We start from the raw sequence: 26,968 nt of genomic DNA on the forward strand, positions 1-26,968 counted from the left end.
TTGACCTTCAGTTCCTACTCCTTTTACCTGATCTTCAGTGCTTCCTTAATATTCCTTTTCTGTGAGTCTAAAACCCATCTCCTTCACCCTCCACATCTTTCTCTACCATCTCTGGCAAATATCTGGCCCACAACATACACTTCCTACCTCCAACAAAATGTACTTTGCCTCTTCCACAACCTGAAACCCCAACACCCTCGCTCTGATCTCGTCTGTATTCTCTGTTCCCCTCAATCACATCTTACTGTTCTATATTTAGAGAGGTAGTATAAATTTGCTGTCATATTTGCCCAGTGTTGAAATCATCAGCTCACCTAGCCCATATGCTTTGCACAGCTCTCAGAAATGAGGCTCATGCTGTATGTGCACTTGCCCCCACTGACCTCACTCCAGGATTAAGTAGAGTTCTGACCTATGCTAGATGCTCAGTGATGCCCTGTGAATAGACAATCTCCTTCCATAATCAGGTTTAAAAATAAAAACGCACATGGCCTTCAGGGATTGGCAGCTTACCTGACTCAGGTACAGCAAGGTGACTCAGAGCCTGGCTCAGCAGTTCCCCTTACTCATGTTTGGGTTTCTCTTCTCCCGGCAGGAGGATGAAGTGGTACTCCAGTGCATTGCCACAATTCACAAGGAGCAGAGGAAGTTCTGCCTTGCAGCCGAGGGACTTGGGAATCGCCTGTGCTTCTTGGAACCCACTTCAGAAGCCAAGGTGAGATTAGTTGTCTGCCCTGCACCTTCCTCCAACTTGGCATGTGACATAGTCATTTAGGGGAGATACTGCTGGGAGGTGGTGGTGAGGACGACATTTGAAAGGACATGTTTATTTTTAAAATGAGAAGCAGATCTGGTTAAAACCATAACTCTCTGCAAGCACAGGAATTGACGTAGGAACCTTAGAGCTCTATGAAGAATTAGAGATGCTTTGCCTGTCATTGTTGTCCAGGTCTCTGGGGAGGCTTTGAGCTCACTGTCAACGATGACCGAGGAGATCCTCTTAATACTCCCAGAACTCTTTTCTGTTTCTGTTAATTCCTAGAAATATGAGTGCATGTTATTTACTCCCTGCTGTCATTCTGTTGCTACAGGGACTCACAGATGCCTGAGCCTATGTTTCACAGCGAGCACACCCCTTTCAGTTCTGACTGCACTGAGATTGTCGTAACTTCCTGCCCGCTGTGACACGAGGGCAGAGAGTAATGTTTGCACTGGTCCCTGCCTGCATGGTGGCAATAATGCCATGTCTCTTCAGCAGAACTTTTCTTTTTCTGTTTTCAAGCTGTTTCTGCTTTTCATCATGTGTGTGTCAAATGGATCCATGTGCTCAGCATTCTTGTAGTGCCTTTCAGTCCTGGGAAAACCTCTATATCCATTCGGGTTCCCCAGGGAAACAAAGCCGACTGGATGGATGGATGGATGGATGATGGGTGGATGGGTGGATGGGTGAGTGCATGGGTGGGTAGGTAAGTAGATAAGTGTATAGAGATTTCTTTTAGGAAATTAGCTCATACATTTGTAGGGGCTAGTGAGACTGAAATCTGTAGTTAAGATCAGTAAGCTGGAAACTCAGGCAGGAGTTAGTGCTGTAGTCTTGAGGTAGAGTTTCTTATTTTCCAGGACATCTCAGTTGTTCTGAAGGCCTTCATCTGATTGGGTGAGGCACACTGAAGTTACCAAGGCTAATAGCCTTTACTTAAAGTTAACTGACTGTAGATATTGATTACATCTACTAAATACCTTCACATCAAAACCTATAGTGTCATTTGGCTGAATAAGTGGGCACTGTGGCCTAGCCAAGTTGACACAAACCTACCATCACACCTTCTAAGCTCAGTTTTTCTCTTTTCTTTTTTTTAAAAAAGCAAAAATCAGAAATTGGTAACATTTTTCAAAAGACCCACCTATTGGCATGCCATTCCCACATAAACATGCACAACACTGACGTATAGAGAGTTTGGCTAAAACCTGGAACACCAGATGTCCAGGGTGATGGCCATGTACCCCAGAAGCCCCTCTTGTACATCACTGCTTCTCACTCCCATATAGGTCATTGATCCATAAGAACAGACATGAACCAGAGTCCCATGAAAATAAACGGGATAGAAGAGAGACAAGGAAGATTTTTACCTTTTTTTTTTTTTTTTTTTTTTTTTTTTTTTTTGAGACAGAGTTTTGCACTTGTTGCCCATGCTGGAGTGCAATGGCAGATCTCAGCTCACTGCAACCTCCGCCTCCTGGGTTCAAGCAATTCTCCTGTGTCAACCTCCTGAGTAGCTGAGATTACAGGCATGCACCACCATGCCCAGCTAGACTTGATTTTCCTAAGGTCTTTTCTCATTTGCTTCTGTTCTTAGCTAGATTTTTTTTTCATTTCCGGCATTCTGGGATAATAGGAAGATCATTAGATTAGAAGTCAAGAAGTTAATTCTCAACCATGAACGACTCATATGACAATGGACAAGTCAGTCACTCATGTTTGCAAATGAGGTGAAGGAAGATGCAGTGGAAAGTGTGTTGACCCAAATTAGAAAACAAATGGTATCCTTTTCTAGTCATTTATCAAGTATGGTGTAGGGCAGTGTTTTAGGGCAACAGTTCCCAACCTTTTTGGCACCAGGGACCAGTTTTATGGAAGAGAGTTTTTCCACAGATGGTGGAAGATGGTTTCAGGATGAAACTGTTCCACCTCAGATCACGGGACATTAGAGTCTCATAAGTAGTGTGCAACCTAAATCTCTTGCATGCACGGTTCTCATTAAGGTTTGTGCTCCTATGAGAATCAAATGCTGCCATTGATCTGACAGGAGGCGGAGCTAAGGCAGTAATGCTCACTCACTTCCTGCTGTGCAGCCTCATTCCTAACAGGCCAGGAACCATGGCCCTGTGGATTGGGACCCTGCTTTAGGGCACAGGCTCTGAGCCAGACTGTCAGAGTTGAAATCCTGTCTCCACTACTTGCTGGCTAAACCAGGACCTTGGACAAGGTACCTCACCTTTCTGAGCTGAGTTTCCTCATCTTCTTAATGGGAATTTAACAGTAACTACCTTATAAGATTACTCTTAGGATTAAAAGAGTTAGTAAATTGCCTCGTGCATTGTAAGCTTGATATAACAATTGGTTAGTATGATTTCATATTGCACAAGGTATTTAAACTGGGACTTAGTTCCTTGTTTTTTAAAATAAGGAAAACTAATTACCTTTCAGGAAGACTGTGAAAATAAAGAGAAATTATATATATATATATATATATATGGCACATAGTAGTGAACTAATACAGTGCACTTAATAGCTAGAGTTGATAGTAATACTAAGTATAATATTGTTATCCCTTTTGACTTACAAGGTCTGATTTTGTATAAAAGGCAGAAAGATCATGGATCAGTCCCTGAAATTACAAAATCTTGAGTTTAGAATGAAAGTCTTGGAATTATAAATTCATCTAACTATCAAATTAGATAATTCTATAAACATGGCTCTGTATTTATCATTGTTTTACCCAAGCCAGATGAGAAACAACTGTGTGTTGTAATCTGAGAATGCTTTGTATCCCTCAGGTATAGAAACGATAAGCCATATACTCATAGATGTATCAGGGATGAGAAAATGTCTTTCCTAACATCCACTTAACTAAGTGTTCTTATTTTAATCTTTCATTCTAAATTTAAAACAAGATGAGACTGAAGAATTTTAAAAAGAGAGATGTGTCCTCCATAATTTTACAACTTTGTCACAACTACTTTCATTCGTTTTTCATTACCACTTTGTCATAACTATTTTCATTTGTTTCATTCATGTCCACATATACTTGTATGTTTTCAAAGTTGTACTCATACTGGTTATTCAGACATTCTGTGTTTTGGGTTTTTTCTTTAATATTTCAGCCAGTTTCATATTGTTATATGATCTTTGTGAATGGTAAAAAGAAAAATATGCATGTGGTTTTCTTGGCTTATTTTGACTCTCTGGAGTAAATATTGAGGAGTATAATTAATGGTGTCAGAAGCATGAACACTATTAAACTGCTTTCCCAAAATAATACACAAATTGTTGCAGGTGGCATATCCACCATCCTTGCATGAGTGTGCCTCTTCTATATGTAGTATGAGGGAAGTGCGTCACCAGGGTTCTCACAGAGAAGCAGGATCAAACTCAAGCTAAGGATAGAGCAGATATTCAGAATTTCTTGTCACCATTCCTGGAAGCAGCCTGCTAGATGAACCCAGGTTCTGAGAGCTTCATTCTTTCCTGCAGTCATTTGCAACTATGCTAGCCTCCCTTTTGGCTGTCTGTCTTCTCCCTTATTATTAAATAGTTGCCCTAATTCTCTACCATCAAATTTCTTAACCAGCTGTGCCATTCTTAGGTTCTTGGACCCTAACATAAGTCATGCCGTGAGGTGAGGAGGTATGTTGCTGAGCCTGGCACTGGGCATGAGGCACAGACATCAAGCACAATTCTCAGCTGGCTACATGGCCTACCACTGACCTTGGGCATTTCTAGTCAAGGGTGTTTTTTTCTAGTCAAGCTAGTTGAAACTCAGAGAAAACTGAGATGAATTCTATGGAGAAGAAAGACCTCAGAGAAAAAAGAGATAAAGTGCTCAAAAACTATTCTTAGTGTGTGACCCTGAGAAAAGGAGATCATATGGAACAAAGGAGATCGTATGGATCATTTAAGTGAGAGGATGTAAGAATAAAGAGCATAAGTATACGATCATCAACACTTGCTGTACACATGAAGACTATTTAGCATTTGGGACTCTCCCAGGACTTTGAAGGTCTCCAGAAACTGCTACTAATTGTGCAAGCACTATTATTCAGCTCCCTTTTAAATAAGCAAAGATCCATGAATTTAGGGGTATCTTGTTTTGTTTTGTTTTTTTTTAAAAAAAAGACTAGGGGCTATAACCAGAGACCCAGGGAAAAGAGAGAGGAAATGTTTCTTGTTCATTTTTATCAATAGCAAATATTTCTTTATTTTCCTTTTTATTAAATAGAAAATGTGTTCCTAGGCACCAGGAATTTAGTACTTCCCCTCTAGTCCTTCATATTAGGTCTCATCTATTTTGTATCTGCAGTGTCCATTTAAGGGAGTGGTGAGAGTCTTTGGTTCAACTTTACATCTGTACTAATAAGACTCTCGTAGACCACTTAGCATCAGTCTTCTCAGAAGGACATAGGACAGGAACCATGGCTTGCCAGTTGGGATGTGTCCAGCACTATTTTCAGCAGAAACCCCCATAGCAATTCAGGAGCTGGCTTCTGGATTTCCAATCCCCAGATGACAGCTCAGGTTCAAAGAGATGAAGGGGTCCACATTAGGCAGGTGTGAGAGGCATGATGGCTTCAAAGCCTCATTTTCCACAGGAGCCAATATATCTGTAACAATTCCACAGGCATAGCTTTTGAGGACTCCACAAAAGACAACCCCAGCTACAAGAGTCACTGCACTCCAAAGATATGCCCTTCTAAAATATGCATTGATAATCTTCCCAGTCCACATGCACACTATCCATGAGGGATCATTTCCACCATAAGCAATGTGCCCTGGTAACATAATTTACATACAAGTTGTATCAGGTGGCCATGGGAACAAAACTGGAGAGTTAACTGAAGTTCAAACTCTCATGCAAAAGGATAAAAAAAAAGTTGTAACACTTACCCCACAGTAATCTTCAATGATGACAGTTACGTAACTATTGCAGCTTTGTTAGATATATCTGGAACCCCAATACTCTTCCAAATCTCAACTTCTACCTTTCTTAATAGTAGATTATCATCAAGAAATGGGAAGAATATGGGAACTATTTTTTGTTTAAAATAAATACAGACCAAGGTTTGTTACACTGATTTTAAGGCAGAAGAAACTAAGATGGGTGGAGTAAAACAATTTATCTCCATGCCCTTTAAAAGCCACTGGCACATCTAAAGCCTTGGTGTTCTAGGTATCTAACGATGAAGTCCCACCTCTTTTTTTGAGGAGTACTTTGTCTTTCTTACAGATCATGGCTTGTTCAAACTGAAAAAAAGTTTTCAAATCCAATTTTCAAATTGGAAATTTCCAGGGGAAATCTTTTTATTGTTTTCACCTCCTGTTTGGAGAATGAAGGGGAATAGTCTGCTGTTGTTTCTGAGAGTTATATAGGCACTCAGGACCTAGGATTAAACATTAGCTATTGTGCAAACATCATTGTGTAGATGACATAAATTAACATTGTGTCTTTAGCTAAAAATAACTTATTTTTTTATTTTTAAATTCTTTAGCTGAGAAAGAGATTGTTTCCTCCTAAAAAATTAAGTTTTTGAAGATCTGCAGAGACAGGCTTATCCTGAGGTTGTACATCCTTCTTCGAACTTCTGATGGATGTTAGCACATAGTATTCTCTATGGACATGAGATCTTATGAAAGACAAAGCTATTATGAAACTTACTTTAAAAAAAGCTCCCTTGTCATGTAATATCAAGAGACGTATAAGCTGAGATTTTGATTTTTTTTTTAACATTTACCAGGCATCACATTCTATGTCCCAAGTAATGCTGTGGGTGCCTACAGTTTTCATTTACTCTTTATGATTTTACAAAGCAAATATTGTCCTCATTTACAGAGAAGAAAGGTGTAAGATTTTAAACCAAGTTAAGTGACTTCATGAATCACTGTCTAATTTCTGTAATATTCAGAAATAAAGAGTATTGTTAATTCAACTTACATAAGGGTAAAGAAGCCATATTATTCCATGTAATTAGACTTGAAAAATATCTGGGTACATCTCCATACCCCTCCCACAACTTTTCTACATTTGTCCTATAACTGACTGCCATTGCTAAGTTAGAAATATATATTTTGCTTAAATCAAAGAGGAACTAGTAAAATGCAAATGCTCTGAGTGAGCCATAAAGAAGTGTTAAATTTTTTACAGCTAATATTTTACAATATAAATGAGACTATCATATATTTTCTTCAAAGTAAGTTTCTAAAGGGATATAAGGTGGATTACTATGTGACTCTGTATTGGGATAGAGGTACTCAGACATGGTAAGACTGGGGAGGACAGGTGCAAAACATCTACATTGATTTACAATAGTTTATCTAACTTTTCTGCCTTTCCACCAGTCTGTGAGCACTGAAATGAAGGACTTTGTGTAGCTCTGTATAGCACAGTGCTTAATAAACTTGACCCTGGAGTCAGACTGCCTTGACAGGTAATTCTGGCTCCAACACTTAGCTGTGTGACCATGGGCAAATGACTTTACCTCTCTCTGCCTCAGTTACTTTATCCTTCAAACTATACCCATCTCATAGGATTACTATGAAGATTCAATGACACAGGTTCCAAATTGTAACATGCTTTACAGCAGTACCTAGTACAACAGAGGTGCTATATTTGAGCAGTAGCTTTTTGTGTCAGCACAGGGTCATACATATATTAGGTCCTCAGAAAATGTTGATTGAATTAGTTAAGTTGTCCATGTACTGAATTTAGTAATTAAGTTTTTGAAAGCCTGGATGTAAAGGTTGGGAGGACATTTGTGACTTTTAAAAGTAAAATATTGGGCCGGGCGTGGTGGCTCATGCCTGTAATCCCAGCACTTTGGGAGGCTGAGGCGGGTGGATCACGAGGTCAAGAGATCAAGACCATCCTGGTCAACATGGTGAAACCCCATCTCTACTAAAAATACAAAAAATTAGCTGGGCATGGTGGCATGGGCCTGTAATCCCAGCTACTCAGGAGGCTGAGGCAGGACAATTGCCTGAACCCAGGAGGCGGAGGTTGCGGTGAGCCGAGATTGCACCATTGCACTCCAGCCTGGGTAATAAGAGCAAAACTCCATCTCAAAAAAAAAAAAATAAATAAAGAAGGTAAAATATTAAGGAGAGTCAGAGGAAGTTAGATGGAAAATGTTAATCAGCGAGTGGATGTTTTAAACAGTGAATCAGTGGAGTATAGGTTTTCATTGTTACTGAATTTTATTTGAATTCTGATATGCTCAGAGAACATTCTGTATATCATTTCAATCTTTTTCAATTTATGGAGAGTAATTTTATGACCCAGCATATGGTCTATGTTGGTGAATGGTTCAGGTGTCTTGAAAAAACTGTGTATCCTGTAGTTGTTGGATGTAGGTTTTATGGAGGTCAAGATGGTCAATAGTGGTGTTCAAATCTGCTATGTCCTTACTGAAATTTATCTGCTTGTTTTGTCAAGTATTGAGAGGAAGGTGTTAAAAAGTATGATTGAGGATTTGTCTCTTTTTAGTTCTGTCACTTTTGTTTCACATATTTTAAAGCTCTGTTATTAGGTGCATGTATATTCAGAATTTTTGGTTTTTCTGATGAATTGATCCTTTTGTCATTATCAAATTGTCCTGTTTGTCCTTGATCTTATAGTATACTTTGATATTAGTACAGCCATAAGCTTTCTTATGCTTGCTGTTTATATGGTATATCTTTTTCATCACATCATTTTAGCATTATGTATGTATTTATATCTTTATATTTAAAATGTGTCCCTTATAAACAACATAGGTAAGCACTGTTTTCCTACCTCATTTTGCAATCTCTGTTATTTAATTGGAATGTTTTATTTATTTACATTTATTGTAATAATTGTATCTGTTCTTGGGTTTTAGTCTATCATCTTGCTATTTTTTTGTCTCCTCTGGATTTTGTTCTGTTTCTCCTTTTTTGCCTTTAAAAAAAAATAAAGTTGTCATTTAGTCTTCTCTGTTGGCTTTTTAGCTCCACCTCTTAGTATTATTTTGGAATACTTTTTTTTTTTTTCTGAGACAGAGTCTTTCTCTGTTGCCCTGGCTGGAATGTAATGGCGAGATATCAGGTCACTGCAACCTCCACCTCCTGGATTCAAGCAATTTTTCTGCCTCAGCCTTCCAAGTAGATGGGCTTACAGGTGCCCACCATCATGCCAACCTAATTTTTTTTTATTTTTAGTAGAGACAGGGTTTCGCCGTGTTGGCCAGGCTGATCTCAAACTCCTAACCTTGGGTGATCCACCCACCTTGGCCTCCCAAAGTGCTGAGATTACAGGTATGAGCCACCACACGTGGTCTTGAATATTTTTTATCAATTAAAATATAAATCATTAGTTTATCACAGCTTCCCTTGCATTAATATTTATACAAATTCCTTTATATCTTTTGTGCTATTATTGTCAGGGGTTTTATTTTTACCCATCATAAAATGTGTAGCAAATTCTTGTTTTTGTTTTAAAAGTCAATGGTCTTTTAAATATATTAATAAAGGGGAAAAATAACCTTTTATAATATTAACATATTTGCCATTTTCAGTGCTCTTTTTTCTTGAGATCCAGATTTCTACCTGGTAGCATTTTCCTTCAAAAGGATGTTCCTTAGTGTTTCTTATACTTCAGGTCAACTGGAGACAAACTCTCCAAGCTTTCGTTTCACTGAGAATGTCTTTATTTTGTCCCTATTTTTGAAGGATTTTCTCTGGATAGAAAATTTAGGGTTTTTTTCCCCTCTTGTTGGAGCACTTTGAAGATGGCATCTTATTACCCTTTTGCCTCCATTGTTTATGATGAAAAGTTAGCTCTCATTTTTTCATCATTCTTCTGTATGTAACAAATCTTTTCCTCTGGAAAGGTTTAATGTTTTTTTCTTTACCTTTGATTTCCAGCATTTTTTTTTATTTCCTTCCTTTTTTGAGATGAAGTTTCACTCTTGTTGCCCAGGCTGGAGTGCAGTGGTGTGATTTCAGCTCACCACAACCTCTGCCTCCCAGGTTCAAGCAATTCTCCTTCCTCAGATTCCCAAGTAGCTGGGATTACAGGCATGCATCACCATGCCTGGCTAATTTTGTATTTTTAGTAGAGATGGGGTTTCTCCATGTTGTTCAGGCTGGTCTCAATCTCCTGACCTCAGGTCATTCACCTGCCTCAGCCTCCCAAAGTGCTGGGATTACAGGAGTGAGCCACTGCACCTGGCCTGATTCTCTTTTTTACTGTACATGTGCTATTAACCCCCTCCAATGAATTTTTTTATTTCAGATGTTTACTTTTAAATTCTAAAGTTTCCATTTGCTTATTTCTTTTCTTTTTTTAATATATATTTTTATTGTACTTTAGGTTCTGGGGTACATGTGTGGATCATGCAGGATTGTTGCATAGGTACATACATGGCAAGGTGGTTTGCTGCCTCCATCCTCCCGTTGTTTATTTCTAAGGTTTTACATATTATTCTCTCTCCTCCATTATTCTTTCTCCCATTCCATTATCTCTTTCCTCTTCCATTCTTCCCTTTTTTTGTTAAGTTAACTAACAAATTTATAATAGCTATTTAAATCCTTGACTATTTCAACATCTTGAATGTTTATAGGTCTGCTTCTAATGACTGGGTTTGCTCTTGTTTAAAAATCACATTTTTCTATTTCTTTGAATACTTAGTAATTTTTAATTCTACACTGAACAGTATAGATGATATTTTATAGTTATTCTGATTTCTGTTGTCTGCCCCTTGAGGAATATTATTTTTTATTATAGTAGGCAGTTAAATTCCTAGTACGTCTCCTTGATCTTGTGCCAGCTTGCTCCATTTTAGTTTTGCCCTTAGTTCTAAGGTATTGTTCCTGGTCTCCTGATGTAGTCTTTTGGGGTTTTAATGAAAAGCCTGTGGTATTTTCTAAGCCCCTCTAAATAGCCAGACTTAAAAATCAAATTTTGACACTCCAGAAATAAAAGTAGCTGTTGAAAATTTTACATATTCTTAGCATTTTGGCTGTTGCCTTCCAGCAATGCTGTCTTGTATATCTTATGAGTTGGCAAACAAATTGAAGGGAGTTTGTATATTGATCTTGGGTTTTATTCATCTATGGTGGTTTCCTCCTTGTTAACATTTTTCCTCCTCAATTTGCAGACATTTTGGTAGCCCCAGACTCAGGTCTCTTACTTCCTAGAAGCCTTTTTTTTGGTTTCTATTCCCCATGAATTCTATTTTCAGGAGAGTACCCTTATAAGAAATTTTAATTAAATGTGTATAGCACCTGATTGGCTTCTTATCTTTAAAAAGTCATATTCCTTTCAGTTCTAGATTGTTCCCTGGTGACTTCAAACAGTTATTTATTTAAATATTTATCCAGAATGTGTAATTGTTATTAGCAGGAGGATTATTTTGCTATAAGCTGTTCTACCATTACCTGAACCAGAACCTCATCAGTGCCTGTTCATTTCTCTTTAAAAGAAGTTGAATGTTGAAATGGAGAAGAGAATAAAAGAAGGTTGAAGTTGAAGTTTTATAAATAAAAAGATTTATAGTTGTAAAGAAAAAGTTTTCATAAGAGACAAGCACATTTCTAGGGAGAGAGAAAAGGGCCCTCAAAAAGGAGATAGAAGGTTGCAAAAGATAGAACTATAGGCATATGCAAAAGAGAGAATTTTCTTTTGCCTATGCCAAAGCTTCACTCAATTCCCTCTCTAATAGATGACACTACTAGAGAGGGAATTAAATTGAGTATGGCTTTGGCATGTGCAAAAGAAAAGATAGGTGATGAGGGCACAGATTTTGAAGTAGCAAGGATGGGAGCTGAACATGTACAGGGACTGGAAAACAAAGACTTGTGATCATTGTATAGATTCCTCATGTGGATAGGAGATGAGTAGGCTGGGTTTATATTGAATTCAGGTATGGGTAACAAAATCTTGGGATGGCAAAGGGATCAAGGTAGGAGGGTCAAGTTCAATGCTAGATTTTTAGCTTCCTATAGCTAAATTATAGGTTTTAGCTGCCTATAGCTGGTTGGCATATCATTGAGTGAAATAGGGCATATATTGGAGGAGGGATAAAGTAAGACAGAGCGAGGTGATGGAATTTATGAACTATAGTCATGTGGAATTCAAAAAGCCTGTAAGATATCCAGCAGAAAATTTTGTTTTTATTTTTTTTATTTTTTAAAATTTTTTATTGCATTTTAGGTTTTGGGGTACATACGCAGAACATGCAAGACAGTTGCATAGGTACACACATGGCAGTGTGTTTTGCTTCCCTTCTCCTCTTCACCCACATTTGGCATTTCTCCCCAGGCTATCACTCCCCAGCTCACCCCCCCCGCTGGCCTTCCCCCCAATAGACCCCAGTGTTTAGTACTCCCCTCCCTGTGTCGATGTGTTCTCATTCTTCATCACCTGCCTGTCAGTGAAAATATGTGGTATTTCATTTTCTGTTCTTGTGTCAGTTTGCTGAGAATGATGTTCTCCAGATTCATCCATGTCCCTACAAATGACACGAACTCATCATTTCTGATTGCTGCATAATATTCCATGGTGTATATGTGCCACATTTTCCCAATCCAGTCTATCATCGATGGGCATTTGGGTTGGTTCCAGGTCCTTGCTATTGTAAACAGTGCTGCAGTGAACATTCGTGTGCATGTGTCCTTATAATAGAACGATTTATAGTCCTTTGGATATATACCCAGTAATGGGATTGCTGGGTCAAATGGAATTTCTATTTCTAAGGTCCTAAGGAATCGCCACACTGTCTTCCACAATGGTTGAACTAATTTACACTCCCACCAACAGTGTAAAAGTGTTCCTATTTCTCCACATCCTCTCCACCATCTGTTGTCTCCAGATTTTTTTAATGATCACCATTCTAACTGGCGTGAGATGGAATCTCAATGTGGTTTTGATTTGCATCTCTCTAATGACCAGTGATGATGAGCATTTTTTCATATGATTGTTGGCCTCATATATGTCTTCTTTTGTAAAGTGTCTGTTCATATCCTTTGCCCAATTTTGAATGGGCTTGTTTTTTTCCTGTAAATCTGTTTGAGTTCTTTGTAAATTCTAGATATCAGCCCTTTGTCAGATGGGTAGACTGTGAAAATTTTTTCCCCTTCTGTTGGTTGCCGATTCACTCTAGTGACTGTTTCTTTTACCGTGCAGAAGCTGTGGAGTTTCATTAGGTCTCATTTGTCTATTTTGGCTTTTGTTGCCAATGCTTTTGGTGTTTTGTTCATGAAGTCCTTGCCTACTCCTATGTCCTGGATGGTTTTGCCTAGATTTTCTTCCAGGGTTTTTATGGTGCCAGGTCTTATGTTTAAGTCTTTAATCCATCTGGAGTTAATTTTAGTGTAAGGTGTCAGGAAGGGGTCCAGTTTCTGCTTTCTGCACATGGCTAGCCAGTTTTCCCAACACCATTTATTAAACAGGGAATTCTTTCCCCATTGCTTCTTTTTGTCAGGTTTATCAAAGATTGTATGGTTGTAGATACGTTGTGTTGCCTCCGATGCCTCTGTTTTGTTCCATTGGTCTATATCTCTGTTTTAGTACCAGTACCATGCTGTTTTGATTACTGTAGCCTTGTAGTATAGTTTGAAATTCGGTAGTGTGATGCCCCCTGCTGTGTTCTTTTTGCTTAGAATTGACTTTGCTATGCGGGCTCTCTTTTGGTTCCATTTGAAGTTCATGGTGGTTTTTTCCAGTTCTGTGAAGAAAGTCAATGGTAGCTTGATAGGGATAGCATTAATTCTGTAAATTACTTTGGGCAGTATAGCCATTTTCACGATATTAATTCTTCCTAACCATGAACATGGAATGTTTCTCCATCTGTTTGTGTTCTCTCTAATTTCATTGAGCAGTGGTTTGTAGTTTTCCTTGAAGAGGTCCCTTACGTTCCTTGTGAGTTGTATTCCTAGGTATTTTATTCTTTTGTAGCAATTGTGAATGGCAGTTCGTTCTTGATTTGGCTTTCTTTAAGTCTGTTATTGGCGTAGAGGAATGCTTATGATTTTTGCACATTGATTTTATATCCTGAGACTTTGCTGAAGTTGCTTATCAGTTTCAGGAGTTTTTGGGCTGAGGCGATGGGGTCTTCTTGGTATACTATCATGTCATCTGCAAATAGAGACAATTTGGCTTCCATCTTTCCTATTTGAATACATTTTATTTCTTTTTCTTGCCTGATTGCTCTGGCTAGAACTTCCAGTACTATATTGACAGGAGTGTTGGAAGAGGGCATCCTTGTCTAGTGCCAGATTTCAAAGGGAATGCTTCCAGTTTTTGCCCATTCAGTATGATATGGGCTGTTGGTTTGTCGTAAATAGCTTTTATTACTTTGAGATACGTTCCATCAATACTGAGTTTATTAAGGGTTTTTAGCATAAAGGCCTGTTGAATTTTGTCGAATGCTTTCTCTGCATCAATTGAGATAATCATGTGGTGTTTGGTTTTGCTTCTGCTTATGTGATGAATTACATTATAGACTTGCATATGTTGAACCAGCCTTGCATCCCCGGGATGAATCCTACTTGATCATGATGGATAAGTTTTTTGATGTGCTGTTGCAATCAGCTTGCCACTATTTTATTGAAGATTTTTGCATCTATGTTCATCATGGATGTTGGCCTGAAGGTTTCTTTTCTTGTTGGGTCTCTGCCGGGTTTTGGTATCAGGATGATGTTAGTCTCATAAAATGATTTGGGAAGGATTCCCTCTTTGGATTATTTGGAATAGTTTCAGAGGGAATGGTACCAGCTCCTCTTTGTGTGTCTGGTAGAATTCGGCTGTGACCCCCTCTGGACCTGGGCTTTTTTTGTGTGGTAGGCTCTTAATTGCTGCCTCGACTTCTGACCTTGTTATTGGTCTATTCATAGTTTCAGCTTCCTCCTGGTTTAGGCTTGGGAGGACACAGGAGTCCAGGAATTTATCCATTTCTTCCAGGTTTACTAGTTTATGTGCATAGAGTTGTTTGTAATATTCTCTGATTATGGTTTGAATTTCTGTGGAATCTGTGGTGATTTCCCCTTTATCATTTTTTATTGCATCTATTTGGTTGTTCTTTCTTTTCTATTTTATCAATCTGGTTAGTGGTTTGTCTATTTTGTTGATCTTTTCAAAAAACCAGCTCTAGGATTTATTGATTTTTTTGAAGGGTTTTTCGTGTCTCAATCTCCTTCAGTTCAGCTCTGATCTTAGTTATTTCTTGTCTTCTGCTGGGTTTTGAGTTTTTTTGATCTTGCTCCTCTAGCTCTTTCAATTTTGATGATAGGGTGTCAATTTTGGATCTCTCCATTCTCCTCATATGGGCACTTATTGCTATATATTTTCCTCTAGAGACTGCTTGAAGTATGTCCCAGAGATTCTGGCATGTTGTGTCTTCATTCTCATTGGTTTCAAAGAACTTCTTTATTTCTGCCTTCATTTCATTGTTTATCCAGTCAACATTCAAGAGCCAGTTGTTCAGTTTCCATGAAGCTGTGTGGTTCTGAGTTGGTTTCTGAATTCTAAGTTCTAGCTTGATTGCACTATGGTCTGAGAGACTGTTTGTTATGATTTCAGTTGTTTTGCATTTGCTGAGGAGTGATTTACTTCCAATTATGTGGTCAATTTTAGAGTAGGTGTGATGTGGTGCTGAGAAGAATGTATATTCTGTGGATTTGGGGTGGAGAGTTCTGTAGATGTCTATCAGCTTTGCTTGTTCCAGGTCTGAGTTCAAGCCCTGGATATCCTTGTTGATTTTCTGTCTGGTTTATCTGTCTAGTATTGACAGTGGAGTGTTAAAGTCTCCCACTATTATTGTGTGGGAGTCTAAGTCTCTTTGGAAGTCATTAAGAACTTGCCTTATGTATCTGGGTGCTCCTGTATTGGGTCCATATATGTTTAGGATCATTACCTCTTCTTGTTGTATCGATCCTTTTACCATTATGTAACGGCCTTCTTTGTCTCTTTTGATCTTTGTTGTTTTAAAGTCTATTTTATCAGAGATGAGAATTGCAACTCCTCCTTTTTTTTGCTCTCCATTTGCTTGGTAAATCTTCCTCCATCCCTTTATTTTGAGCCTTTATGTATCCTTGCATGTGAGATGGCTTTCCTGGATACAGCACACTGATGGGTTTTGGTTTTATATCCAATTTGCCAGTCTGTGTCTTTTGATTGGTGCATTTAGTCCATTTACATTTAGTCCAATTAATATTGTTATGTGTGAATTTGATACTGCCATTTTGATGCTAGCTGGCTGTTTTGCCCATTAGTTGATGTAGATTTTTCATTATGTTGATGCTCTTTAGCATTTAGTGTGATTTTGGAATGGCTGGTACTGGTTGATCCTTTCTATGTGTAGTGCCTCTTTCAGGAGCTCTTGTAAAGCAAGCCTGGTTGTGACAAAATCTCTGAGTACTTGCTTGTTCACAAAGGATTTTATTTTTCCTTCACTTCTGAAGCTCAGTTTGGCTGGATATGAAATTCTGGGTTGAAAGTTCTTTTCTTTAAGGATGTTGAATTTTGGCCCCCACTCTCTTCTGGCTTGTAGAGTTTCTGCCGAGAGATCTGCTGTGAGTCTGATGGGCTTCCCTTTGTGGGTGACCCGACCTTTCTCTCTGGCTGCCCTTAGTATTTTCTCCTTTATTTCAACCCTGGTGAATCTGACGGTTATGTGCCTTGGGGTTGCTCTTCTTGCGGAATATCTTTGTGGTGTTCTCTGTATTTCCTGCATTTGAGTGTTGACCTGCCTTGCTAGGTGGGGGAAATTTTCCTGGATAATATCCTGAAGAGTATTTTCCAGCTTGGATTCATTCTCTTCGTCACATTCTGGTACACCTGTCAAACGTAGGTTAGGTCTTTTCACATAGTCTCACATTTCTTGGAGACTTTGTTCATTCCTTTTTGCACTTTTTTCTCTAATCTTGGTTTCTCATTTTATTTCATTGAGTTGATCTTCGACTTCTGATATTCTTTCTTCTGCTTGGTCAATTCGGCTGTTGAAACTTGTGCATGCTTCGCGAAGTTCTCGTATTGTGTTTTTCAGCTCCTTCAATTCATTCATATTCCTCTCTAAGTTATCCATTCTTGTTATCATTTCCTCGATTCTTTTTTCAAATCTTTTTTCAAGGTTCTTCGTTTCTTTGCATTGCTTTAAAACATGTTCTTTTAGCTCACGGAAGTTTCTCATTATCCACCTTCTGAAGTCTAATTCCGTCATTTTATCACAGTCATTCTCTGTCCAGCTTTGTTACCTTGCTGGTGAAGAGTTTTGGTCCTTTGTAGGAGGTGAGGTGTTCTGGTTTCAGGTGTTTTCCTCCTTTTTGAGCTGGTTTCTTCCCATCTTTGTGGATTTATCCACCTGTCATCTGAGTAGTTGCTGACTTTTCGATTGGGTCTCTGAGTGGACACTCAGATTGTTGATGATGAAGTATTTCTGTTTCTTGGTTTTCCTTCTACCAGTCTAGCCCCTCCACTGTACGACTGCTGAGGTCCATTCCAGGCCCTGCTTGTCTGGGGTGCACCTATAGCAGCTGCAGAACAGTGAGGGATGCTACCAGTTTCTTCTACTGCTATCTTTGTCTTAGAATGATGCCTGCCAAATGTCAGTCTTCTGGATATAGAGGAGTCAGGGAGCTGCTTGAAGAGATAGTCTGTACTTTATAGGAGCTCAAGTGCTGAGCTGTGAGCTCTGTTGTTCATTCAGGGCTGTTAGGCTGCTATGTTTAATTTAAAAAAAAAACCTTTTTTTCTCAGATGCTCTGTCTTGGGGGGTTGTGGCTTTCTTTATGAGTGTCTGTTATGCTGTCCTGCCCAGCTAGGAGGTAGTCTAGTCACCATTTGCCTGCTGAGGCTCCGCTCTGCTGGTGTGAGGTCTGCCCTATTGCTGCAGGCTCTGCCCTGCTGCTGAGGTCTCCACCTTGCTGCCATGGGCTATGCCCTGCAGTGGAGTCTCTCTGTTGTGGTAGGTTGCCTCGGCAACGGCAGGCTTCATCAGCAATGGGCCTGTACCTCAGTAGGGGCGGATTGCCTCGGTAATGGTGGATGCCCCTCCCCCACCAAGCTGCACCATCCTGGGTTCAGCTGTGCCCGCAGTGAAACTCTCCACCCGGAGCATTTGGAATCACTGTTTTGTTTGTCCCACTGTGCTGGCCCAAACGCCGTTTCCCTGGAATCTCCTGGCCTGGCTCACTGTCCAAGTCCTGTTCAATCAGATGGATATGTCAGTCTGCCCTCTCAAGTCTCAGATTGCCAGTTCAACAGGGCACCCGGACCAGTGTGCTTTGTGTGGAGTGCTGTGGAGCGCCGCTGTGCTGCGCACCGGCCGCCAGCTACACAGCGCGCCGGCCGCCAGCTGCACCACCCAATACCGCTCCCCTGGTGTCTCACATCTCTTTTATACCTGGGAATTTCCCCGTTCTGTGGGCAACAAAGACCCGTCTGGAAATGCGGCCCTGACTCACCCTCCGCGCGTTCATGGAGAGCTTCAATCCTGGCTTGTTCTCACCGCACCATCTTGAGTCGGTCCTCCAGCAGAAAATTTTAATAGGCATCTGTATATATGGCTTAAGAGTTCAAAAGAGAGGTTGGGATGGAAGTAATGTTCAGGAGTTACTGGCTTAAGGATAGTAAATCACACTATGAGAGTAAATAGAGAAATGTGTATTAAAAAGAGGAGGGCCTGGGAAATGTCAATAATTAAAAATGAATGGAATGAGAGAAACAATAAGAAGGAACATTCTAAGAGATCAGAGAAGAAATAGGCATGTGTCATAGAAGTCATGGAAATCAAAAGAAGAGTGTCAAGGAATATAGCCATAGGGTAGAATGCCACTCAGAGGTCAAATAACAAGAAGATGGCATGTACATTAGGTATAGTGATGTGGAGGCCAGTGGCAACCTTGGAGAGAGCTCTTTCAGTGGTGTGTGGTGAGGACAGAAGCCAATTTAGAGAACTTGAGGAATAAGAAGAAAGTAAGAAAATAAAGACAACCAGTGCACTCATCTCTGAAAAACAGTGATAGCAGAATAGGGTCTAAGAATGGAAGGATTTTTCTAATAGGAAAGACTTCAAAATGTTTAAATTATGAGGGGAGAATATATGTGGAAAAGAAGAGAGAGGAGATACAGGAAAGGGAAGAGGTGGTTAGTGTGAAAAATTGCTGATATGGTGGAAAGGCCTGGTGTCATGAACAGAGACAGGAACTGACTTTCAAATAAGTAAGGAACTCCCATTGAATAGGAAGGAAAATGTCAAGGATGAGGATAGATCTGTAGGTTTTTGTGCAGAAAGTGTTGGAAAGTGAGCTGCCTAGATAAGAGTAATAGAATTTCCAAGTAGTGTGAAAGCATAGGGTTGAAGACCACTTGAGGATGGTGACCATGAATTTTTAGTGCTACCAGTTTTCTAGATGGTGTCACACTCTGCAGCAGTCCCAGCACAGGCATGAAGAAAGTGGATAGTTAAATTCATCCAGGATCAAAGTGTTGCCAGGCAAGTATGATAAACAACAAAGGGGCAAAGGAGTTTAGAAGATTGGACCATGGAATCTTGGAATTTAAGCTGAATGAGGGGATAACCAAAGATAGGAGTGAAAATATATAATGCATGTAAATAGTAGGGAGAGTAGTTTAGTGAGTGAGCAAGCAAGTTGGAAGATAAGTAGTTGGTTAGATAGTGGGCTGTCTCAATCAGAGGTCTCAGAGTAGAGGAGTTTCATGGAAACAACCCCTAGGTGTATGACCATGAGGAAGTGTGACTGACATGGAGTGTGGGAGATCATTTTTAAAGAGAAGGCAAAATAACTGAGGAGTTGTAAGATGGAGTATTCATTCATTAGGAGAGCTACTGTAACAAATTACCACAAACTGGATGTCTTAAAACAATAAATTATTCTTTTATAGTTCTGGAGGCTAGAATTGCAAGTCAAGGTGTTACCAGGTTCATGCTCCTTCCAAAGTCTCTAGGGCAGGATACTTCCTTGCCCATTCCATTTTCTGGTAGCTTTAGGCATTCATTGGTTTTATGGAAGCATAATCCAATCTCTGCCTCCATCTTTACGAGGCGGCCTTGTTCTGTGTGTATGTCTTTGCCTCTACATATCATTTCGTTCTCTCTGATAAAGAATATTAATCGTCTTGGAAGAGGGCCCACCTTAATTATTTCATCTAAACTTGCGTATATCTGATAAGGTCATATTCACAGGTACAGGGGGTTAGGAATTCAACATATCTTTTTGGGGAGGACACAAAACATAAAGGTATGAATGTTCAAATTATGAGGAGTAGAAATGAAGAGAAGACAGATTTCAGTAAAGGAATGATAGGTCAAAGTCCACAAACACCAAAGAGGAAGAGAGTGGAGGGTGATGTTGCCAGGTGTGCAAATCTCAGAGTTAACAGTTTGTGGAAGAATAATGATCTGAGATCAGTGCTGAGCAGGAGAAGGACATAGACCCCCACCTTCTGAGCCTGAGTTATTTTGTGAGAGAATGAGTATCCTGTGATTGGGAAGTCCTCAAGAGAAGCAAGATCCTTTGGAGGAGCTGAGATTCATTTACTCAGGCTGTGAGTGAGAAGTTGTTCTCAGAGAGAAGTTTGGGCTGGATGGCCAGGCACGGTGGCCCATGTCTGTAATCCCAGCACTTAGGGAGGCCAAGGTGGATGGATTTCATGAGGGCCAGGAGTTCAAGACCAGCCTGACCACCATGGCAAAAACCTGTCTCTACTAAAAATATGAAAATTAGCCGGTTTTTATAGTTCTGGAGGCTAGAATTGCAGCTTCAAGGTGAAGGGTGTGATGTCAGGAATCCCAGCTACTTGGAAGGCTGAGGCATGAGAATTGCTTGAAACCAGGAGGCAGAGGTTGCAGTGAGCTGAGATCACGCCAGTGCACTCCAGCCTGGGTAACAGAGCAAGACTCTGTCTCAAAAAAAAAAAAAAAAAAAAAAAGTTTGATGTGTATGATGGAGCATGTTGATCATGGAGTAGGCATTTCAGCAGGTTTGGAATGGGTAAAAGTCTGAGTCAGGTGAATGGAGGGTGAGAGAATTAAGAAAATGAGAATACAGAAGAAGAAAAATGATACATAGGAGGATTTAGATAGTGGCAGTTGCTGAAAGAAAAGAAAACAAGAGCACAAGCCTTACGGGTTTAATCCTGCTGTCTTCTAGAGCATGGTGGTCATGTAGCAGCATTTAGGAGATAGAGGCTGGATACTTGTTTTCTCTGACCTAGACATTCTTTTTTATCTTACCTACCAGAGTGCCTCTTTACAAGTTCAAGCTTTGCTGCCCAACATTTTGGGTGAACAGAGTTCATGAGGAACGTTCAGTATTATGCACATATATTGCATAATATGGCCCTGTGGTGAGATTTTAGGGGGACCATAGTGGGCACTATGCATGGAGAAACTAGTTTACATCAGGCTATTGTTCCTGTTGGACCAGGGATTATTGCTGTCACATAAATGCAGGCAGGACAAATAGACTCATTTCATATTGATCCATAAGCAGCTTCAAGGTGAAGGGTTGGGATGCAATCCTAACTATGTTCAGATTCTGAAAAACATGGCTCCACATTCCCATTCTTCCCAATTGTCAGCTGAACTGTTTCCTTTCGGGAAGTTTTCTTCCTGTTTCTACATCCACATTACTTCTCATGTTCTGCTATTTCTAGCAGTCAAAGAATGGAGAAGGGAAGCAGATATCTAAAGAAATAGCATAGAAGTCAAGCACAACACATGTCAAGTTTATTAATGCATTTGTCATTTGTCGAACCCATAGTAAAAAAAAATCCACCTTTTAACTCTGAGATCTCTCCTCATCTATATTGTCCTCCTTTCCTACTTGAGTTATTAATTCTGTCTTGATAACTTATCTGCTAGAGGCCTTACCAACCCCCTCTTTTTATTTAAAGGCAATCTGTACCTTAGTGGTGGGAATCTTCACAAAGAATTTATTCAGTGTGTGAAGTAGCACCATAGGTCTGCTGTTCATTTGTCATTTACTTGCTCACAGCAGGCAAATGGCCCCAGGTGAATTATGAATAGGTATTATTCATACACAGGCACCTCTGCCACACTTAGTACTTTGCTCTTTAGACCTAACAGCTGCTATTTTGGTCTCGATTAGCAGTATTTTTTTCTTTCTCCACCAACTCCTGAACTTACTAATTAGATCACAGTCTTGCCTTTTTTCTCTGTGATTAGAACATCTCTTTTCTAGGTGTTGCTTTTACAAGGAAAATGAAATAAAATGGTGTATTGTGTTTGTGTTAGAACTTGACTTTTAAGAACCCAAGTCATGGCCGGGCGCAGTGGCTCATGCCTGTAATTCCAGCACTTTGGGAAGCCAAGGCAGGTGGATCATGAGGTCAGGAGATCGAAACCATCTTGGCTAACACAGTGAAACCCTGTCTTTACTAAAAAATAAAAACATTAGCCAGGCATGGTGGCACGTGCCTGTACTCCCAACTACTTGAGGCTGTGGCAGGAGAATCACTTGAACTCGAGAGGTGGAGTTTGCAGTGAGCCAAGATCACACCACTGTACTCCGGCCTGGGCAACAGAGCAAGACTTCATCTCAAAAAAAAAAAAAAAAATCAAGTCATATTACATCTATCATCTTAAGTCTCCATGGATATTTTAAAACCAGGAGGTAAAACTCAAGTCATGGTTATGACCTTTTGTGTTGTATTTTGAAGTTATGTGCATGCTCATAATTCACAAATCATACTACTGTTTTGGATAGTGATTCAAGAGATCTGGCTTTGCTCTCCCTCTAACTTAACTGTACAATGTTATGCAAAATGACCTTGCAGGCCTGAGTTTTGCTATCTGTCACATGAGGAAATGTTTTATGATGGAAATACCTACAATATTTTTGGAAATTAAGATTTTCAGACATTTACATTGACAGCTTTATGTTCCTTATGTTTTAACTTTAAGGTTTAGGGGTACACTTGAAGGTTTGTTACACAGGTAAACTCGTGTCACAGGGGTTTGTTGTACAGATTATTTTATTATCCAGGTATTAAACCAAGTACTCAATGGTTACGTTTTCTGCTCCTCTTCCTCCTCCCACCTTTTACCCTCAAGTAGACCCATGTCTATGGCTTCATTCTTTATACTTATAAGTTCTCATCATTTAGCTCCCCCTTTTAAGTGAGAACATCAAGTATTTGATTTTCTGTTATTGCATTAGTTTACTGAGGATAGAAGCCTCTAGCTCCATCCATCATTCCACAAAAGACATAATATTGCTCTTCTTTATGGCTGCATAGTATTCCATGGTATATGTGTACCATATCTTCTTTATCCAATTTGACATTAATGGGCATTTAGTTTGGTTCCATATCTTTACTATTATGAATACTGCTGCAGTGAACATTCACGTTTGTGTCTTTATGGGAGAATTATTTCTATTTCTCTGGGTTTGCACCCAGTAATGGGATTGCTGAGTCAAATGGTAGTTCTGTTTTTAGCTGAGACATCACCATACTGCTTTTCAGAACAGTTGAACTAATTTACACTTCCACCAACAGTGTATAAGTTTTCCTTTTTTTCAGCAACCTTGCCAGCATCTGTTGTTTAACTTTTTAGTAACAGCCTTCTGACTGCTGTGAGATGGTACCTTATTTGCCCATTCATTCCTTAAAGTTTCATTCTTTTTAAATAATGACCTGAACAGATTCTATGAACTGAAACATTTTGAACCATTTGCAAACAAAAAACTTTTTTATTCTCAACTTCCTGACATACAGCAAATAATTGATTTTTCAATCATTTATTAATAAAACATTCTCAAGAATTTGTTTTTCTTCATCTACATTATTTCAGGAAATGATTACAAAGTTTTCCTAACTCAGTCATTCCATGACTTTGCTGCTTTCTTTATAACCATGTCTTCAAATCGCTATTCTTCCATTTAACTTAACTGAGCTTTATCCAAAGCTTTTAGAGAAAGAGAACAATTGGGACAAGAAAGCTGTTTGTAAGCCTCTGTAGAACAGCTGCTTTGGGCCACTGAGCAGTTGATAAAATTAAAAAACTCTTGACCTAATGATCTGTTTCTTCTTGGAGCATTTTCATCAAGGATTTTTGCTCTAAGCCCTACTTTAGTACTTCACTCTACATCCCAAGATATTTCCACGCTAAAACAGAACAGAATATCATCTCTTTGAGGTGGTTCAGGTACACTACTGCCTAATAGCACTGAGGGTGGAATAATTGATCTCAACCTCACCTCTTCAATTCTGAGAGTAGTCACTTCAGACTTGAAATTTGAATTACTACCCTAATAAGCTGTGGCATTTAGGTTCAAACAATTTAACTTCTCTTTCCTAAAGATGAAGAGAGTTTTTAGAATTTAATACAATCTATGAAATGAAGTGAACAGAAGAAGGCTTAACATTATCCTTCAGAAAATCTCCAGTAAACAGCTAAAAAGTATTACTCTTTTGTAATATATATATATATATTATATTAAAGAAAAAATGAGAACTTGTTGATGTTTTTGAGAAAATTTTTACAACCTTCTCTGATCAATTTTTGACTTGAAAAAATGAGCTCTGTAGTTTTGCTCCCCACTAATTTCCTTGGTAAATTGTGTCAAGAATGTTTCTCTATAAAGATAAACCTGGCCAATATCCATGGGGCTTGACACAGAGCTCCATTGGACAGGTGGTGGTTCTCGATACTGAATGAACATATCCATCAATTCCTATTCTTGATTGGATGGGGCCAGAAACTGGCTTTTTTAAAAACATTAACTCCCAACAATTCTTATACAGGTGGTCTACAGCCCCCACTCTAAGAAATTGTTGGCAGGGCTAAATTTTCAGTCATTGAGTTTATGCTCCTGTTTCATCATTTAACTAATATCTTCAATGACAAAGGCACTATCTAGTTAGCCAGGTTAAGTGTGCTGGTGTCACGTAAAATGAAGCAAAGCGATGATCTTGACTTCATTAGCATCACATTCAAACTTACCCACATCCTGTCGTAGGTTTCCAATTGCTATAGTAATACACTTGCTTCCTTTCCAATATATTCAATTTTAATAAGAAGCCAAACATGGCTTTCATCTGTGTCTAGTTCACTAAGAACATAAGGATGAATCCCACAGGAGAGCAAATGGCTAATCTGAAGCATTTATCTTCATAGGGTATGACAGACTTTGCTTAGGTCACTGTGAGCAAGGACTTTCCTTTTTGAGGTGTGGCATTGCCCCATCAGTTTCTATCAAGGCATTCATTCTGTCTAGTTCTGCCAAGTGCACTCAACCATTATGTATTGGAGATAACTCTTAGTTACCCAGGAGGGGAAAAGAAAGGCCATAATTTGTAATGCAACACCCCTTCCCTGTTTCATTGTTGATGGGGAACCTCAGTAACCCTGGTTAATGACTTAGCAGAGCAGAGGAAGGGAGCTCAAGGTGAAAGCCCAGTCATGTGAACTTGGATGGTTGCACAGATGTAGCAGTAGACGTGGTATTTCCTGGCCAGTCCCCCCGGATATTGAGTGATGGGTTAGATTCAAGTAGGAGGAGACTGAGTCTCCTAATGGTTTCCCTGTGTTTATGAGAGACAGCTCATGCCCTGGGTGAAAGATGTCAGTGACTTCAACCAGGAAAGATTTAGGGAGAAGAAGATCCAATAGATCACTACAGTTCACTGAGCCCTTTGATTCTACCCAATCTCCATACTTACAATTCTTTCTGGTAAGGATGACATGATTGAAGAAGATATGACCTGAGGAGGAGATAAGTCTTTCTGATACCATTTTATTCAAACACTGCTAGGTGAACATTCTAACTCCTGCAGACTCTGACTAGCAGTGCTTAAATTCATGCCAATGTACATGTTTTTAAGTGTCTGTGATGAGTGTTATGTACCTTCTTGCAATGGAATGTGTAGTACAAATCCTTGCAGATATAAACATGTAGTGGTGGTAGTTAAGCTCAGATGGTATTAGACATTTTGAGGGGATGGGGTCTAGTTCTTTAGGGAGAAATAAGAGAAATTTTTTTCATTTTGGAGAAAAATATTTATAACACTTATGTCCACAGAGGATTTTGAAAAGTGCACATCTTTTAATATCTGTCCATGTACTGCTGCCAATTATTTTTTAAATCTAGAATCTAGTTTCTAGAAATAGTCTTATTTCTCTCAAAAAAAAAAAAATGCCACGTAGGAGCGAAAAAACAAAAGCTACACGTCCACATTGGGACTTGGATTCAGCTCGAGAGTAGTAAGAAGGCACTAGGGGAAAAAAAACTCAAAAACAATTGGAGGCCAAGCTGTTATCTTTGCCTTTCATTGCCCTGAGCTTTGTGTTCGCTTCCCGTCCTGGGTTCATGAACCTCATGCAGCTAATACTGCAGTCAAGGCAGGACCTAGTACACTAGAACTGCTCCCAAAGTGATAAATGTTGTCGATGACGATTGCACCTATGGGACAGCCCCACTTCTGGCCACTCAGTGTCTCTGTTCTGTCTGTAAGCTTTCAGTTCCAGTTTGGCATTTCCTCAGCTCTCGTGGGTGCTTAACAATGCTTTTCTCAGTCTTCCACTTCCTCTCATGCAATGAAAAGGCCAAGAGACACATATTCTCCCATCCTGCAACTGCTGGATACCACTGTCTTGGTAATAGAGAAAAGCCTCTCCATGGTTTATAAATTCTGTAGCAACTGTATCATCATTCCAGAGGGAGAAGAGTGTAAGTGGAATGGGAAAGCAACACATGGGAGATGCGATGCTAGTTTGTGTTCTTCCCACCAAAACTGCAGTGAAACTAAATTTGAGACAAAAACGCGAACATTAGCTCGAGACTAGACCTTCCTTCTCCTCTCTCCCCTCAACTTTCACCCCATCTCTCTGTGTTTGTGCATATCTTACCTCATCTTAGCTCCCCCATCATGTATCCTGCCTTCCTCCCTCAGTTGATGCTTACAACCCTAACTTACTGATGGAACACTGTGGTTGATTTTTATCTGCTGCTTGACATTCTGCCTTCCTCCCTCCTGGCCTCTGCTATTTTTCTGATACGCACGCTCTTCAGAATAACAGCTTCATGGTTTCTCATCCCAGCATCCGCTGAAAGCTAGAATTCCAGGGATTGTATGTTCCCATGATGTGTCCACAGCTCATTGTAGTGCCTGTACTGCTTATTAAGTGGTGATTTATTTATGGCCATATATTTTTAGGACCATATGAAGAGTCAGTGTTTCAGGTATTTCTG

The 26,968-nt window shown here is 39.5% G+C and overlaps 1 protein-coding gene across 12 annotated transcripts in view; it reads left to right on the forward strand.

Annotated features, from left to right (window-relative positions):
* Window positions 1-26,968, forward strand: part of RYR3 (ryanodine receptor 3) — a 572,638-nt gene that overhangs the window by 169,686 nt on the left and 375,984 nt on the right. For all 12 annotated transcript variants that reach the window (XR_013521058.1, XM_054240576.2, XM_054240580.2 and 9 more), the window contains exon 2: window positions 596-715. Coding sequence is in view for 11 of the 12 variants with exons in the window: in XM_054240576.2 (XP_054096551.1) it covers window positions 596-715 (120 nt within the window). In the remaining variant the exon portion in view is untranslated. The remainder of the gene's footprint in view (window positions 1-595; window positions 716-26,968) is intronic.

Source organism: Callithrix jacchus, chromosome 8 (genome assembly GCF_049354715.1).
Source record: "Callithrix jacchus isolate 240 chromosome 8, calJac240_pri, whole genome shotgun sequence".
NCBI lineage: Eukaryota > Metazoa > Chordata > Mammalia > Primates > Cebidae > Callithrix > Callithrix jacchus.